Genomic DNA, 18,380 nt, shown 5'->3' with positions numbered 1-18,380 from the left:
TTGAGCGTCGGACTTCGGCTCAGGTCATGATCTCAAGGTCTCTGAGTTGGAGCCTCGCGTCTGGCTCTGTGCTGACAGCTCAGAGCCTGGAGCCTGCTTTGGATTTTGTGTCTCCCTCTCTCTCTTACCCTCCCCCATTCATGCTCTGTCTCTCTCTGTCTCAAAAATAAACATTGAATAAATTTTTTTAAAAAATTAGAAAACATAACTTCCATTGATCACATAATAGGTAATCACATTTATGTACCATTATTTAACTGCTTCTCTTTATTTGGTCATTAGGTTGTTTTTAATTCTATAGTATTACAAACAATCCTTCAGTAAACATTTTTGCTTGAACTTTTGATTGCATCTTGGGTTACTTCATTTGAACAGATTCCTAGAGGTCAAAGCATTGATCCAATGGGTATGCACATTTGAGGCTCTTAATAGATAATGACAAGTGGCTCTCCAACAAAAGGTACCTTTCCAATGAAAGTATTACCAATAAATATTAATTATTCAAGCAGCAGGTTACTTCCTACTGTGAAAAATTCAAATAATATAGACAAAGCTAATATGTTGCTTTATCTCCTTAACTCCTACCCTTTATCATTTTCTTCCCAGAGGTGAGCCCTGAATGTAAGTGTCACGAGAGTAGGGAGGAGAGGATCCATTTCAAATTCTTGAAAATCTGCATGATTCTTAAAATCATTTGATAGGTAAAAATAGGATCTTGTTTTAATTTGCCTTTCTTTGCTTATTAGTGGAGTTAAACCTTTTCCCCTTACATTTACAAGCAATTTTTATGTCACCTATGAATCATTTGTTCATGTTCTTTTCTCATATTTCTACTTATGTGTTAATTTTCTAATCCATTTGTGTTTTATATATATTTCTTATAAAATATATATAAATAATATATAAAACATAAATTGATCAGAAAGTTAACATAAAATAGAGTAAATGAATATACATATGAACATAAAAAATTGTGACCTGTAGAGCCAAAGCATAAGAGACTCTTAAAAACTGAGAACAAACTGAGGGTTGATGGGGGGTGGGAGGGAGGGGAGGGTGGGTGATGGGTATTGAGGAGGGTACATTTTGGGATGAGCACTGGGTGTTGTATGGAAACCAATTTGACAATAAATTTCATATAAAAAAAATAGTGACCTGTGTTTTTATGTGACAAATATATTCTGGAAAACACTTGCCATACATTTTTGTTTGGGGGAAATATTTGCCATAAATAGTTGTTCGTTGTTGCCATTTACCATTTGTTGTTGTTAATTTTTTATACATTTTCATGTTGTCAGATCTAGGACTTTTTCTTTTGGGATTTTGTCCATCATCTAAATGCTCAGAAAGACCCTCTCAGTTCAGAGATAAGGTAAATGTTTACGTGCACTTCCTTCTAAGTTGTCTGTGGTGTCATTTAACTTCTTACATTTAACTCTTTAATTTATAACTTCATTACGATCATGAAATGCTGGCCATGAGGGCAAAGTTCCCTGCAACTTTTTAAAACTGTAAACAGAACCAAATAACCATCCAGGAGATATTTAAGTTTGGCCCAAAGCAACCATTCCAAATGTGACACATAAATTACAAGCATCCTTGCTGTGGTATGGCAGGGCTCCTCACACAAGCAGACGCAGGTTCAAATTTCCTTGTCTTTCAGTTCTTATCACCAGAGTAGATGCTAGTGGTTTTCCTGGACCTCCTCATCCCACCACACCACATTCAACCTAAGAAGCAAGGGTCCTACCCTGGGGCTCCCTGTGCTCTCCTTCCCTATCCATGATCTGCCACCACCAGAAGGAAGGATGGACACTCCTTGAAGCCACCCTAACTGGTGACTAGTGTCTGCCTTCATGGAGAAGACCAATCATCAAAGAGGTGATGTACGTATGTGTGCATCACCAGACTGGCGGAATCAAATATTCTGTCAGTGTTCAAAGTTGACAAGAAGGCGGTGGAATGGAACTCTTGGGGGCACCTGGCTGGCTTAGTCAGTGGAGCACGTGACTCTTGATCACGGGGTTGCAGATTCAAGTCCCACGTTGGGTGTAGAGATTACTTAAAAACAAAATCTTGGGGAACCTGGGTGGCTGAGTCAGTTAGGCGTCGGACTCTTGGTTTCCACTCAGGTCATGATCTCACAGTTCATGGGTTCGAGCCCCACCACACTGGGCTCCGTGCTGACAGGGTGGGCCTGCTTGGGATTCTCTTTCTCCCTCTCTCTGCCCTTCCTGAGCTTGCTCTCTCTCTCTCTCTCTATCTCTCTCTCTCTCTGCCCTTCCTGAGCTTGCTCTCTCTCTCTCTCTCTCTCTCTCTCTCTCTCTCTTAAAATAAATAAACCTTAAAAAAATAAAAATAAAATCTTAAAAAAAAAAGGATGTGGTGGCACTGGAACTCCCACACACTGCTAGAGGGGGTGAAATTGGTACAAACTATTTGGAAAATAATTTGGAAAGATCTAGTAAGGCTGAAGCCACACATAACCTATGATCGGGCAGTCTGTTTGCATTTCCCACATTATAACCTTATTTATTCTCTTATTAGCCAAATTTCCTCTGCTATCGGTAACTTTTCACACTTTTTACCAATTTTTCTATTGGGTTACATGAATCATATCAAATTTTTAGGGGTTCTTTTACATCGTTTGGGTGCTAAGACCCTACTCAATCACATGTATTGTGAATAGCTCATCTCATAGTGACCTTTTTACTTTACTATGTGGTGTCTTCTGAGGAACAGGAGTTCTTAATTTTAATTAAGTAATGTTTATTATTTTTTTCAGGTTTCATGCATAATTTTTTCCTTTTTCTTTTTACTTGATTTTGTTTAATATAATTTCTTGTCAAGTTAGCTAACATATAGTGCATACAGTGTGTTCTTGGTTTGGGGAACAGATTCCCGTGATTCATCGCTTACATATAACACCCAGTGCTCATCCCAACAAGTGCCCTCCTCAATGCCCATCATCCATTTTCCCATCTCCCACCCCCCACCATCAACCCTCAGTTTGTTCTCTGTATCTAAGAGTCTCTTATGGTTTGCCTCCCTCTTTGTTTAAAACTGTTTTTCCCCTTCCCCACCCCTATGGTCTTCTGTTAAGTTTCTCAAGTTCCACATATGAGTGAAAACATACGGTATCTCTCTTTCTCTGACTTATTTCACTTAGCATAATACCCTCCAGTTCCATCCATGTTGTTGCAAATGGCAGGATTTCCTTCTTTCTCATTGCCAAGTAGTATTCCATTGTATATATAAACCACATCTTCTTTATCCATTCATCAGTTGGTGGACATTTGGGCTCTTTCCATGATTTGGCTATTGAAAATGCTGCTATAAATATTGGGGTAAAAGTGCCCCTATGAATCAGCACTCCTGTAACCTTTGGATAAATTCCTAGTAGTGCTATTGCTGTGTCATAAGGTAGTTCTATTTTTAATTTTTTGAGGAAAGTCCACACTGTTTTCCAGAGTGGCTGCACCAGTTTGCATTCTCACCAATAGGACAAGAGGGTTCCCGTTTCTCCACATCTTTGCCAACATCTGTTGTTTCCTGAGTTGTTAATTTTAGCCACTCTGACCAGTGTGGGGTAGTATCTCAATGTGGTTTTGATTTGTGCTTCCCTGATGATGAGTGATGAGCATCTTTTCATAAGTAATATTTATTGTTATAGTTAGTGGGGTTTATGTGTGTGTGTCTTGTTTAAGAAATCCTTTCCTGCCCTGAAGTCATAAGGATATTTTCCTATATCATGTTTTAAAAGCTAGAGTTTTAAAAGCTGTACAGTTTTGTCTTTCACATTTAATCTTTACCTGAAATTGATGTTTATCTAAAATGCAATATAGGGATCTATTGCTTTTTTTTTTTTCCCATACGGATTCTCAATTATCCAAGTACTATTTATTGGAAAGTCCATCACAGATCAGGCTGCCAACATAGATCAAGCTTCTTTATATGTGTGGGTCTGGTTCTTTTTTAATTTTTTTAATGTTTGTTTATTTTTGAGAGAGAGAGTGCAAGCAGGGGAGGGGCAGAGAGAGAGAGGGAGATACCGAATCTGAAGCAGGCTCCAGGTTCTGAGCTGTCAGCAAAGAGCCTGATGGGGGCTCAAACCCATGAACCATGAGATCATGACCTGAGCTGAAGTCAGATGCTTAACAGACTGAGCCACCCAGGCACCCCGGGTCTGATTCTTGACCACTCAACCAATGGCTGTCTCAGTAGCCCAACACCTGAATTGCTAAAGCCTTATATTAATTTTCATCTTTGACAAGCCCCCACAACTACCCATCTAGTTCTTTTTCTTCAAGAGTGTGTTGGCTTTCTTGGCCTTTGTTTTTCCATAGAAGTTTAAGAACTGGCTTGTCAAATTTCACACACACACAGTTAGGATTTTGGTTGGAATAGCATTGAATCTACAGGTGAATTTGGAAGAACCAGCTTTATAATAGTGAATTTTCTAATACACAAACTTGGCATCTCTCTCCAATTTAGGTTTCCATCAATGTCTTTCAATAAAGTTAATAGTTGTTTCCATAAAGGTCTTGTACATATTTTAACAGATTACTAAAATTATTTCTTCCTTGAATAGAACTCATCTGTACAGTCATCTAGATCTGGTGTTTTCTTTGTGGGGGGTGGTGGGGTGTGAGAGATTTCTTAGTGTTACTATAAATGTTACTTTATCATTTACGTTGTTGGCAATATACCAACATTTTCTGTTTCTGATGATATAATATTCTAACAACTTATTGTAGCTTCTCCTGTACTTTCTACATAGAAAAATCGTGTGATGTGTAAATAGTCAAAGTTTTGTTTCTCCCTTCTTGAACCTTCTAATGTTAATTCTGTATCTTACCATACTGTACTGGCTATGGCCTCTGAGACTTCTAGTACAATATTAAATAAAAGAGTTAAATATATTCGCTCTGTGGTTTTGTGGACATGGTTTATCAGTTAAGGAAATCTTTTTCGAGTTTTCCAACAGTTTGGATCATAACCGTATGTTGAATTTTATCAAATGCTTTTCTTGCATCTCTTCTGCTGGTCATATTTTTTTCTTTAATATGTTAATGTGAATTACATGAATGACTTCTAATGGTAAGCCAACATTTCATTTCTGAGCTAAATCTACCTTGGGTCTGACAATTTTTTTTTCATTACTGAATTGGGTTTGCTGATATTTTGTTTACAACTTTTGTATGTGTGTTTACAACTGAGCATGACTTGTAATTTTCCTTTCTTATACTTTTGTTTTTAAATATTTATTTATTTTGGGGAGAACACCAGCAGGGGAGGCGCAGAGAGAAGGGGACAGGCTGACAGCGGCAAGCTTGATGTGGGTGGGGCTCAAACTTATGAACCATGAGATCATGACCTGAGCCAAAGTTGGACACTCAACAGACTGAGCCACCCAGGCACCCCTACACTTGTTTTGTTTTAGATCCGGTTACACTAACCTTATAAAGTGAATTAGAAAACAGTTCCCTTTTCCCTAAATTCTAAAATGGTTTGTGTAGATTTGAAATTATTTGTTCCTTGGGGGCACCTGGGTGGCTCAGTTGGTTAAGCCGACTGACTCTTGGTTTCACCTCAGGTCATGATCTCACAGTTCTGTGAGTTCAAGCCCCATGTTGGGCTCCATGCTGACAGGGCTGAGCCTGCTTGGGATTCTCTCTCTCCCTCTCTGTCTGTCTGTCTCTCTCTCTCTCTCTCTCTCTCAAAATTAACAAATAAACTTTTAAAAAAATTACGTGTTCCTTGAATAATAGAATTTATCTTTAAAGTCAACTGGAAAAAAAAATAAAGGCAACAGGATCTGGTATTTCCCTTGTGAGATTTTTAAACTCTGATTCAATTTATATAAATGTTGCAGGACATCAAGGTTTTTAAATTCTTCTTTAGTTCTTGTTTTTTTCCATTTCATATACATTTTCAGATTTATGAAGCGTCTAGCCACAAAACTTTTTATTTGTATCTTTTATTTTTGTGTTTTGTCTTGATTATCTGGATCCTGCCAAATAGATAAATTTTATTAGTCTTGTATAAGAATCCACTGTTTAGCTCTGTCAACCATCTAGCATATCTTCATTCCCCGTTTCATCAGTCCCTGCCCTTACCTGTAGTACGTTCTTTTCTAGTTACCATCTGTTGTTGATTTCTAATGAAATGGAATTGTGTCCAGAAAATCTGATGTGACACCAATCCTATCAAATTTGCTAATACTTGGGTGATGGCACAGAACTTTTATAAATGTGCTGCATGCTTGGGAAGAACGTAAATTCTGCACTTAAAGCAGTGTTTATAGATAATTTTATATAATTACACATACACATGTACAGATGTATATATAAAGTCAAGCTTGTTGTCATTCAAGTCTCCTATCTCCTTATGGATATTTCATCAGTTTCTTATTCCTATGTTTTGAAACCAAATTATTAGGTATATGCTAGTTTAGAATTGTTACAGCTTCCTGGTAAATCCAATCTTTAAGCCACCCTTTTACCTCTAGTAAAGCTTTTTGCCATAAAGCCTATTTGTCTGCTCTCAGCACAGCAATGTTGACTTCCTTTGTTAGCGTCTACTGGCGCATCTTCTTTCGTCCTGTTACCTCTACCCTTTAACCTTTCTGCATCCTTACATTTTATATGTGTTTCTTCCAGAGGACATGGCCGTTTTTTAAATCCAACCTGAAATTTTGTATTTTAATAGAACCATTTTGTCCATTTACATTTATTATAAGTAGTTTCATGTTTGGCTTTATTTCAACCATCTTATTGTATACTTCCAATTTGTTCTATCATTTCCATATATATATTTTTATATTTATATATACATGTATATAGATAATAAATATATATGTGCCTAACCTATCAAAATCTAAATTTAATTAACATTGGTGTTCAGAATTTTCTTCAAAATGATCCACAGTGCGGGAGATGGAGTGAAAAATAGATGTGGAGATATGATTAGTCATGTACCAAGGGTAAATTGGGTTAGGTCCTTTATACCATGACCTTTACTTTGTAATGCTTGAAAATTAAAAAATATTAAACTTGTCAGTATCTTTACCCTCCTCCTGAGCAAGACATTCACTCCAGCTGCTCTGCCCAAAGTACATACTGCTGTTGCTGTTTTTATTGTACTTGGCTGTTTGTTTTATTTGATTTAACCACAAATTAAGTGACATCATCATCATCACTATTAAGTTTTAGAGTACTCCATACCTATTCTACTTCCTTTGCTCATCATTCCTTCCTGCAACTCAGACCTTTCCACTTGCCCAAGAGACAGATGAACAGATGGACACACACACACACACACACACACACACACACACACACACAACATAGGGCTTCCCTCATCCTACAGCTTCCCCTGCACCATGTCAGGTCCTAACTGGCAAAGAAAATCTAGGTTGACCAGCCCAGTTGACCTCTGGATGTGCTAAGGTCTTGGGACTCCATGACACCCCTTTGTCCTTTGTACTCTTCCTGTGGGAGACAGAATAATGGCCCCCCAAAATGTCCACCTCCTAATTCCCAGCACCCGAGAATGTTACCTTAGATGGCAAAGGGGAATTAAGGTTCTAGGAGGAATTAAAGTTGCTAATTAGATGGCATTAAAATGGGGAGATTAACCTGGATTATCGGGGTGGGTCCACTGTAATCACAAAGTGAAGAGGGAGGCGGAAGAAAAAACAGAGATGGTCAATGAGAGGGACTGAACCTGCTGTTGCTGGCTTTGAAAAAGGAAGGGGGCCACGAGCTCAAGCAACGCAGGTGGCCTCTAGAAACCAGAAACGCCAAGGAAATAGATTCTCCCCTAGAGCGACCAGCCCTGCAGACACCTTGATTTTAACCCAGTGAGACCCATTCCAGACTTCTGACCTCCAGAACGGGAAGAAAGATTCTTTTTGTTGTTTTGAGCCACTCTGTGGCTGGTAATTGGTTACAGCACCAATAGGAAACCGATAGGTCTCCCACCAAAGCATCAACTGTTTGTGCATCTGCTCCATGAGGTCAGAAGGTCATAGGTCTCACTCACCACTCAGTCCCAGGCCTTGATGGTGAACACGTAAACTTTAGAGCTAGATAGGGCCGAGAAATCACTTAGGCCACCCAGTTATTTTAAATGAGAGAAAACTGAAGTCCAGAGAAGGAAAATGATTTGCTCCAGGCTACTTAATTTATACCATCTTCGGCAGTCCCCCCACCTTCTGTTTCCTAAGCCACAGACGCCCCAGGACAGACACCACTGCCAACTTATCATCATGGACAGACACTGGCAGGGCATGAGAAATCACTAGGGAACTCAGGACAGCTGGGAAAATATAAGTGTAAGCCAGGTAAGACCAGGAGATGTCTTAAATGACTTGAGCAATCTTAAAAATGTTAATCCCGGGGCGCCTGGGTGGCGCAGTCGGTTAGGCGTCCGACTTCAGCCAGGTCACGATCTCACGGTCCGTGAGTTCGAGACCCGCGTCAGGCTCTGGGCTGATGGCTCGGGGCCTGGAGCCTGCTTCCGATTCTGTGTCTCCCTCTCTCTCTGCCCCTCCCCCGTTCATGCTCTGTCTCTCTCTGTCCCAAAAATAAAAAATAAAAAAACGCTGAAAAAAAAAAAATGTTAATCCCAACAGAGATGTTGATCCACCTCTAACTACGAGAGCAGACCCGTGCATGGCCCCGGCCTGGTCAGCTCAGTTAGACAGAGGCTTTCACCTGAAGCTTTGAAAAGGCCCCTGAAGCTTTGAAAAGGCCCCTTGGGCACCTAGCTAATGGCAAACTTAAGGCTTGCTCTCAAGAAGCATAGCAATTTCATGCCTCTGCCTAGAACCAAAGCTTTGGGTTTTGGGCAAATTAGGAAAAGGCACTTCTTCCACGAGATATCTTTATCCATCTGTCAGAAAAACTGTCACAATATAATGATTCCATTAAAAAAGATAATTTATCCCATATCCACCAATAAACTATTTTAGATGCACTCATACATATTACTACATCTGTGAAGTAAAAGGTACTCCCTTAGATGGGAAGTCCTTGTGCAGTGCACAACCTGCAGAACCATACACAGTGGCCCTGCTTGGCAGTCTGGTCTCATCCCCTTCACTGATCTTATCTTCCCCGCCATCCCCACTCCAGCCCTCAGGCCCACTAGAGAACATCCTTGACCTTATAATTCATCATTTTATGCATCGCTGCAGAACAATCTTGACCTTATAGTTTATCATTTTATGTATAACTCCTCCACTAGAGGCCCCAGCTTTTACTCCTCCCCTCTTGCAGACAGCAGGGATTGAAGATGAGTTAAAGAAGGCCGATGGTCCCATTTACGGAGATGGGAGGCAGGACTGGTGAATTCTTAACTGAATGAATGCCCATGGGCCACGAGATGGTCAAGGCCCAGAGTGCAGGCCACGGAGAAATCCTACCCACTAATTAGCTGGGAGATGCCGAGCAGTACTGTTTTAGGTCCCCAAACCTCATTTTCCTTTCTGTGAAACGGGTATCACTGCAGAACTACTGGGAAGGTCTAAGAAAGACAGGAGTTCATGCTTAGTGCCTTGAAAGGGCTCCATACCTGTGAGCTATTGTTATTACTATCATTCCTGGCATCACTGATCTCAGGACCTCTGCCTTCCAGGCCTACATGTACTGCTTTAAACAAAACTGGGACAATCCAGGTTTCTGAAAGGAGACCACCTGGCTGGGAGGAGTGGGGGAAGCATCTCCTTACAAAGAGAGAGGATTACTCACTATATCAAAGTACCCACTCTCTTGGATAAATAGAAAAACCTAACCTCTTTCAACTGGAATTGGTTTTGTTGGGGGACAATCTCTGACACACAGTGGAATGAGCCCAGGTTTGCTCCCGGCAGCTCCTTGCACCGGCTCCTCCCCCATACAGGCTGCGGAAGCCCCCTGCCCTGGCGAGTATGCTTCAGTACTTCCAAGTGGACACAAGCCCCACTTGGGAATGAGAGCGACACAGGTTCTGAGCCCTGCTGGTTGTGAGCACGCAGCCCCTCTTCTGCACCGCGAGGGCAATCACAGAACCCGGGTCACGGGGCGGTTGTGTAGCAGGTGGGGGTCCACGAGGCGATGCTGGTCTGAAGGGGGTATTTCATTACTATCAGCTGGGAGACTCTGGCGGGAGGCGGGGTGGGTGACAGAGGAGATGCTGTTCCCAGTTCCCCGTGTTTCTTTCCACCCCTGTGCACACACCCACAACACACCCCCAATCCTGGCATGGGCGTCACCTCCCCCTGGCCAGAGTACCAAATCCTACCTTTTTGATAGAATTACCAAATGTATCTTTTTTTCATGTTACTGTGTGTTTCAGTTAGAATGAATTCAGCTGCAAGTAAAATACCCGACTTCCAGGGGCTGAAACAATAAAGTTGTTTAATGGTCTTGTGCAACAAGTCACCAAGGAATCAACAAAAATGCCCCTGAGGCTTTTTTTTTTTTTAAATAACTTTTCTGGTCAGGGATCACCAGTATGTTAGCTGCTTGTCCACGAGACTTCCCACCTCAGGGCTGCCTCAGCTCCATAACCGGCTGGTGGCTGGAAAAACGGGAGGCTCCTGGCCTTTTTTTTTTAAAAAGATTTTTAAATCTTTAAATAATCTCTACACCCAACATGAGGCTCGAACTCACAACCCCGAGATCAAGAGTCGCACACTCTACCGACTAAGCCAGCCAGGTGCCCCGTTTTTTCCTTTTTAAGCCAGGGAGCAAATCCCCTCCCAGAGTCCTCCTGACAGACTTCCTCTTATATTTCAAGGACCAGAACCCCCTCCTAAACCAATCATGCCCAAGGGGGAATGAGATATGTCTGCTGGCCTACACCTGTCACGGCTCAACCCCCGAGGCCCATGGAGAGACTCTTCTGGAGCTGGAGTCAGCAAGAAGGGTAAAGTGGCTGCCACTTTACGTGATGAGCCCCTCAAGGATCAGAGGAAGGAGCTGGGGGCCAGAGTGGTTAAGTCCCTCATTCAAAGCCGCATGTGACTTCGCAGGCTCAGGACGCCTCCCTGCACTTCACCACAGGGCTTCTCAACTAACTATAGCTGACTCTAAGCCCCAAAGGGCAGGAGCCCCATCTCCAGGACTCCCTGAGCCCGGCTAGAGGCATAAAATAGGCAAAGTCAACACTGTTACAGAAGAGAGCTCCCAAAGCACACAAATGTGTCCGACTGGCCTACAAGTCCCACAGCTGGGGAAGCCAAAGCACTTCCTGCCCCTAGAAAGCGCTTGGCAGGCAAGTCAGCAGGAACCCAGAGCCTGACAAACAGCATCTCTATAGCCACCTGGACACCCGCCAAGCTGCCTCATTCCCCAGGGCTGACCTCATATTTCTGAAGATCCTCAAGATGCCTGAGGTCCGTGTGTTGCCTCTCAGGCTGGGGGCTGGGAGCCGTACAGAGAGGTGAAAACGGAGAATCCAAGCGGCCACCCCACCACCCACCCCGTCCCACCAGAGCCTCCTGCTTGTGCCACACAGGCCCCATTCCAGAAGACAGAGCAACACCTTCTAACCTCTGAGATGAGGCCTGTGCCAGCCTGTCTTCCTGCTGCACCAATCAGAGGGCATCCCTTGAATAAATGCTCATGCTCCGGCTATTGCTGTCCACTTTGTTCCAGACTTCTGGAAGGGGGGCAAAGAAGCAGGCCGACTTCATCGAGGTGCTAAGACCATGTCTGAGGTCAGCTCCACCACCTTGGAGAGAGCTCCTGGAGAGTTCATGGCCCAGCTGAAGCCTGTGCTTAGTGATAAAAGTAATTGTCTGCTAAACCCAGAACTGGATCGGGCACCCACTCTGGCCTTTCTGTGGGAACTAACAGCAGAGGTTCCCAGGGTACGGAGGCCACACGTGCAGGAGGAAAAAGGGGAAAAAAAGCCATCATGCACTCTGCCTCCACTTCCAGATGTTCCAGATCAAACCACCTACTGTGGGGGAAAGGCTGGTAGCAGATAAGGTGAGCAGCCTGGGGAAAAAGCAGGTAGCCCCGGGGACACAGGAGCTCCCTTCCACCTCTTCCCAGGGCATCTTTTTTGCCATCATCACTACCCACCCACCCAGCCTGCAGCCCCACAGCAAGGCATTTGTTCTTACCCACGTTCTCTTAAAAGCTTTAATTCCCCTTATAAACAAAACAAAACATGGGGTGCCTGAGTGGCTCAGTCGGATAAGTGTCCGACTCTTAATTTCGGCTCACATCATGATCTCACAGTTTGCGAGTTCGAGCCCCTCACTGGGCTCTGTGCTGACAGCAAGGAGCCTCCCTGGGATTATCTGTCTCCTTCTCTCTCTCTGCCCCTCCCTCATTTTGTCTCTCTCTCTCTCTCTCTCTCTCAAAAATAAATAAACATTAAAAACAAAAAAACCCACAAGGGCTAAAAATCATGTGGGAGAGGAAAGGTCTCACTCCCTTGCCATCCCCTTTGGCCTGACCAAAGGGAAGCCAACGCAGCTGGTGGTTTTCAACTTTCCTTACACAAGTTATTCTCAGCACAGTGGCTCCCGCTCCTCAGAGCTGAAAAGTCTGCATACCTTGAAAGCATGCAAGCTGCAGGGCTGTGCGAACAGAGTGGAATTTTCCATTTATAGAATAATCATCTTCATGCTACTCTAGGGGCCGGTGTTCCTGTGTAAGAGCTCAGAGCTCAGTGTCAGCAAACCCGCCACACTTCTGCGGGCTCTTTTATTTATTTTCGGTGGGAGAGGGGGAGGAAAGAGAAGGAACGACTCTTTAACTTGAGTGCCAACATAAACTTGAAGAAGGAACTGGGTTGGCAAGTGTACAATATTACTGCCTGGTTTCATGGCTTCACCGTGAGGGAGCCAGAGGTGTAGAAGAGGCTGAGAAGCATAGCTTCTACTCTTCGTGCAAACAGGTGGCTGGAATATGCATCATGGTACTGTTCCAACTCCTTCCCCATGCCCACCACCTGGCTTCTGGATTGTTCCCTGAGGGCAGGAGATCAAGCCAAAGGCACATGGCCCCACCTCCTTTCTCTTCTTCCAACTTCCCCTGTGTTCCACACTTCATTTCTGCTGATGCATACCCAGGCATGAAGTCTGAAATACCTTCGGGGTCCATGTGTAACAGGAAAGCCACCAAGCCATTCGTGAAGGGACCTGAGTTCTAGTTCTGGCTGTGACATATTCACCGTGTGACCTTGAAGAAATCCTTCTCTTCTCAGGCTCTCATTTTCTTCATCTGTAAAGGAAGGTTGGATTGATCAAAGGATCCCAAAGGTCCCTTCCACTGCTGACATTCTGATCCACTCATTCATTCTACCATAAACCAGAGCCAGCATGAGGTTCCCGGCATCCCCTGCTGGGCCACTCTAGACCCGCTGGACACAGTCAGACTCACAGCTTCAGGCCTAATGAGGGCTGTCAGTTGCCCCCCCCCACCCTTGTTTCAATAGCCACAGCATAGCAAGAGAGAGGAAGGAAAGTCGTGACCTGCCCTCTGCAGCCCACCTTGCCTGCCAGCCCAGCCACCAGAGGAGGCATTTTCCTAGTCCCACAGAACCCTAAAGAACCTGTCGCAATACCAAAAACATTTACTGCTTTCCATTAAAAAAAAAAAAGAAAAGAAAGTGTTGCCCCTTCTGGGAAGGGCATGACCACCTCACATCCTCCTAATCAAAAATCTGGGGCGCGTAGGCGGCTCAGCCGTTTAAGCATGGGATTCTTAATTTCAGCTCAGGTTCTGAACTCATGATTGGTGAGTTCCAGCCCCTTGCTGGGCTCTGCGCTGACGGCTGGGAGCCTGCTTGGGATTCCTTCTCCCCCTCTCTCTCTGCCCTTCCCCCCTGCTCGCTCGCTGGCTCCTTCTCTCTCAAAAAAGAAAAAAATCTTCCAATTTATTTTCCATTGTTTTTACAAAAATATTTTACTCATTTAAAGTATTAAATTGTGACGCTGAACAGGGTTTATTTTTCAAACTGCACAGGCAGCCCAGATGTTGATATGGCCACCTAGGGATGAGGGGCTTCATAAACACACACACACACACACACACACACACACACACACACACACACCCCAATCACTGTCCGAGGGCTGGAAGATTTTCTGGCCGAGCCCCCATCCCTACGAAGTCACCAGTTAATGGCCACCCAGTCTCTGAACACCTGTTGGGAGTGTGTCGCGCGCTGTGCGAAAGTCCTGATCCCTCCCCTACTCACTACGGCAAGAACCATAACCCTCTGAGCCTCAGGTTTGTGCGAAGATTTCACCCAGTGGAAAGCTCTCCAAAGCACTGTGCAAACGGAAGTTTCTCGATTGTTGGGAAGCTCTGACTTGACGACTGCATCCTCAGAGCGCGCCAAATCCTGCCTCCCCCACAGCTTTTCCTGCTGAGGCGGGAGAAGGGGCTTCTCGGAAGGCTGCCCCGGGGAGGTGGGAGATGGGCGCACGAACCTTGGGGCACTCTCCCCCCCCATACCCATGCCTACTCGCTTCCTCGGCGAATCTCGCCACCCGGCCGAGGCAGACCCAGGCCTGGTCACCTGTTCCAAACCCGAGGCACAGCGCTCGGGCGAAGGCGGGTCCCGGCAGCCGCCCCTCCTCTCCCCTCCGCTCCTCTGCTCTCCCCCTATCTCGCCCTCCCCTCCCAGTAGCTCCGGCAGGGCACGCCCCTCCCCCAGATTCACCAATCGGCGTCCCGAGCGGCGCCCGTGGCGCAGGGGGCTCTGGTCAGCAGCCAATTAGCGGCCGGGCCCGAGGCGGCGCTTCGCCCGCCCCCTCCCGGAATGAAAGCCGCCCGCAGCTGGCTAGGCTGGCGCAGCTCGCGGGGCGCGGAAGCCGCGCGGGCCGGAGCGGAGCGCGCGCACTGCCCGCCCGCCCGCCCGCCCCCGGCGCGCCCGCCTCCGCTCCGCCTCCGTCCGAGGCGCGGGCGAGGAGGCCGGGGCGGGGTAGCGCAGGGGGCAGGGCCGCGGCGGCGAGGCCGGGGGAACGGGGAGGAGCGGGGCCCGATAAAAAGGCTGCGAGGCGGCCCCACCCCGCGGCAGGCCGGCGGGCAGGCTCCGCGCTTCCCTTCCGTCCGGCCCGCGCCGGCCGCGGGGAGGCGGCGCGCGCGGCCCGCAGCCCGCCCATGGAGGCTTTCCCCTGGGCGCCCCGCTCGCCCAGCCGCGGCCGCGCCCCCCCGCCCATGGCGCTCGTGCCCAGCGCCCGCTACGTGAGCGCCCAGGGCCCGGCGCACCCGCAGCCCTTCAGCTCGTGGAACGACTACCTGGGGCTCGCCACGCTCATCACCAAGGCGGTGGACGGCGAGCCGCGCTTCGGGTGCGCCCGCAGCGGGGACGGCGGCGGCGGCGGCGCCTCCCCGCCCTCCTCCTCCTCGTCGTCCTGCTGCTCCCCCCACGCGGGGACCGGGCCCGGAGCGCTGGGGCCGGCGCTGGGGCCGCCCGACTACGACGACGACGACGACGACGACAGCGACGAGCCGGGGTCCCGGGGCCGCTACCTGGGCGGCGCGCTGGAGCTGCGCGCGCTGGAGCTGTGCGCGGGCCCCGCCGAGGCCGGGCTGCTGGAAGAGCGCTTCGCCGAGCTGAGCCCGTTCGCCGGTCGCGCCGCCGCCGTGCTGCTAGGCTGCGCGCCCGCCGCTGCCGCCACTGCCGCCGCGGAGGTGGCGCCGCGCGAGGAGCGGGCCCCGGCGTGGGCGGCCGAGCCCCGGCTGCACGCCGCCTCCGGGGCGGCCGCCGCCCGACTGCTCAAGCCCGAGCTGCAGGTGTGCGTGTTCTGCCGGAACAACAAGGAGGCGGTGGCGCTCTACACCACCCACATCCTGAAGGGACCCGACGGGCGAGTGCTGTGCCCGGTGCTGCGCCGCTACACGTGTCCCCTGTGCGGCGCCAGCGGCGACAACGCGCACACCATCAAGTACTGCCCGCTCTCCAAAGTGCCGCCGCCGCCCGCCGCCCGCCCGCCGCCGCGCAGCGCCAGGGACTGCCAGCCGGGGAAGAAGCTGCGCTGAGCGCCTGGGCTCCCGTCTGCCCCCACCTGACGCCACCAGGGTCACCGCCTGCCCGCTCTCTCATTTTTGGTCTGCGCACCGTCTTTCCCTCGCTGTGGGAGAGGCTTGGAGATCAGCAGTTGGCTCAGCTTGGGAAGAAGTCTTGGTTTTGTCAAAGCAAGCCGGCCGTACGGAGTACTTTCCTGTCGAAGAGCGGTTGAGACTAGACGCTAACATCTTGATTTGTTTATGTCTATAGTTTCCAGTTTGTGCACATCCAGACGGTGAAGGCTGGGTGTGTATTCCACTACCTGAAATATGGCAACTTAGTGGCGCTGTTTATTTACGGTATACGTCGATCTATTTTAGATGCGCATCAGTATGAAGTGGCTCCATCTAATCTCGGATGTTTAATTTTATGGAGGCACTTTACTAGGTCTAGAATATTTTTTTAAAAGCCTCATAACTGGACTTGAAACTGACGATTTTATGGAATGTCGGCAAATTGACTATTTTATTGTTTGAAACAATTTCTTAGTTGTCCTTAAATCAGTTATTCTAATTCCAGGTGAAGCAAGCCCTGGCAGCATCCCTGTTTTGAGAAGTGAAGGTTTAGTAAACTTTCCAGTATTGATTTGTGTGGGTTACTCCCTCCTTGTGGCTTGTTTCGGTCTTGGCTGGAGGTGTAAAAAATGTACAATCTGTAGCAGGTAGAGTACAGCTCCTTATCGTTTTATGTACCAGATCTTTTTATTACCGAACTAGTCTTTCCACCTTGAAAAATTGTGCCAAGTTAAAATCTTATTGTGTATACACTTGGAAATTGGTGCTGTTTAAAAAACCTGACTTGTGTATTTATACAGTAACAGTATATGAATTCATTAATCTTGCCTATAACTTTGTTACTTGGCCTTTTGTCCATATGCACCCACCTCCCCATCTCCAATTGCTGAAAAACATTTGTAAGATCAAAAGGGAGCAGTATTTAGTCACCCTGCTCATCAGTTTCAAGGTTCCTTAATAGTGGAAAGCTCATTCCAGCTGTTGCCTCTCAAACTAAATGGAAGATGCAATCCTTTGAGCTGCAGAAGGTTAATGTAATAACCTGTGCTCAAGAAGGTTCCACTATGGGCTGTGTCTGGCTTGAGGCACAGGCAGTCTTCAAACCAGAATAAGCACTAAAGGAGTTACTTGTGGAGTGGGGGTTGAAGACCAGGAACATGGCCACCCTCGTGCTTTTTCCCTCAAAGACCCTAGTCTGTTTCTGGAATCCCACCACTTATCTGAAGGAGATTAGACCCGATCTTTAGGCAAACATCCTTAATCCCTACTTTATGTCGCACCCTTATTTTTACATCCATGCTGGATGTCCCACAATGGCATGCAGCTACCATCAGGACAGATACAGAGCCAAAAACAGTGATGTATTTTGTACATTCATATGCGTTCATCCTAATTCACTATCTGAAAACACCAGCAAGAGATTTAGTTATAAATATATAGATTCAAGTAGGAGAGTTGAGCTACTCTACGTTAGATTGTTTTTTTATCAAACCACTAATTTCCTCTACAACAAATTGGCTTGAACACTCCTTTGAAGGTAGAATACAGGCTGGAGTAAATAACACTGGAAGGCTAGGGGCCTTTTTTGGTGGAGGGAAACGGCATCAGAACAAGGAGGAGAGGTGCTGGCAAACAGTGCATTAGCCAAGAGAAGATCCATTCCTGCTGGTCTAGCCCCAGATCACAGAACTTAAGATAGGACTAGTCTTAAACTCAAGTAGTTTCATAAAAAACCATGTAATTATTCTGTTACTGTGCTAGAAAATATACCAGTTTACTTTTGGTTTTGGGGAGGTGTCAGGTCAGTAGGAATTCCTGTTAGCTTCTTACTGTTCTACTTTTCCAAAGATCACTACAGGCCCATGTCTTCTGCAACCCAGAACTAGGCAGGCAAGTGCTTTGTATTTTCAAAGATCCAAATGGTTCTAGACACTGTTTCTAGATCTCGGGCACGTGGCTCATTCAATAGGAGAATCCCTCAGTGATGAGGTGTGCCTAATAAGGATTTGATATTGACACGATCACTGTTTTATCCAAACTGTGAACATGTGCAACGTGGAGTTTATTCAAGTCTTGAAGTGAAGAGTATCGAGAAAGGTATCCCAAAGACCCTGGACCAGCAACCATCATGTTCATCCATTTAAAATGCACCTGTTTCAGCCCCTCCCCCCCCTCAAATTTTCCTGTTTCCCAGCTAACAAAATGCTGGGAGTTGAAGCGTGAAAAGGAAACATTACAGTTACATTTTCTAGAGATCTTTTAGGGAAAATCTGACCACGCTCTAATGCACCTAAGAGCAGACTTAGAGACCTCTTGATCTAAAACTTTAAAATACTTGCAAAA

At 46.5% G+C, this 18,380-nt stretch overlaps 1 protein-coding gene across 1 annotated transcript; it reads left to right on the top strand.

The window, feature by feature from the left end:
• The first annotated feature begins 15,113 nt into the window (after positions 1–15,113).
• NANOS1 (nanos C2HC-type zinc finger 1) lies at positions 15,114–16,860 on the top strand. The gene has a single exon (XM_030335527.1). The coding sequence runs from the start codon at positions 15,114–15,116 to the stop codon at positions 15,993–15,995; it is 882 nt and encodes a 293-aa protein (XP_030191387.1). The 3' UTR covers positions 15,996–16,860.
• Positions 16,861–18,380: the final 1,520 nt, after the last annotated feature.

The sequence above is a fragment of the Lynx canadensis genome, chromosome D2 (genome assembly GCF_007474595.2).
Source record: "Lynx canadensis isolate LIC74 chromosome D2, mLynCan4.pri.v2, whole genome shotgun sequence".
Taxonomy (NCBI): domain Eukaryota; kingdom Metazoa; phylum Chordata; class Mammalia; order Carnivora; family Felidae; genus Lynx; species Lynx canadensis.
This window is presented reverse-complemented; position numbering and strand designations above follow the sequence as displayed.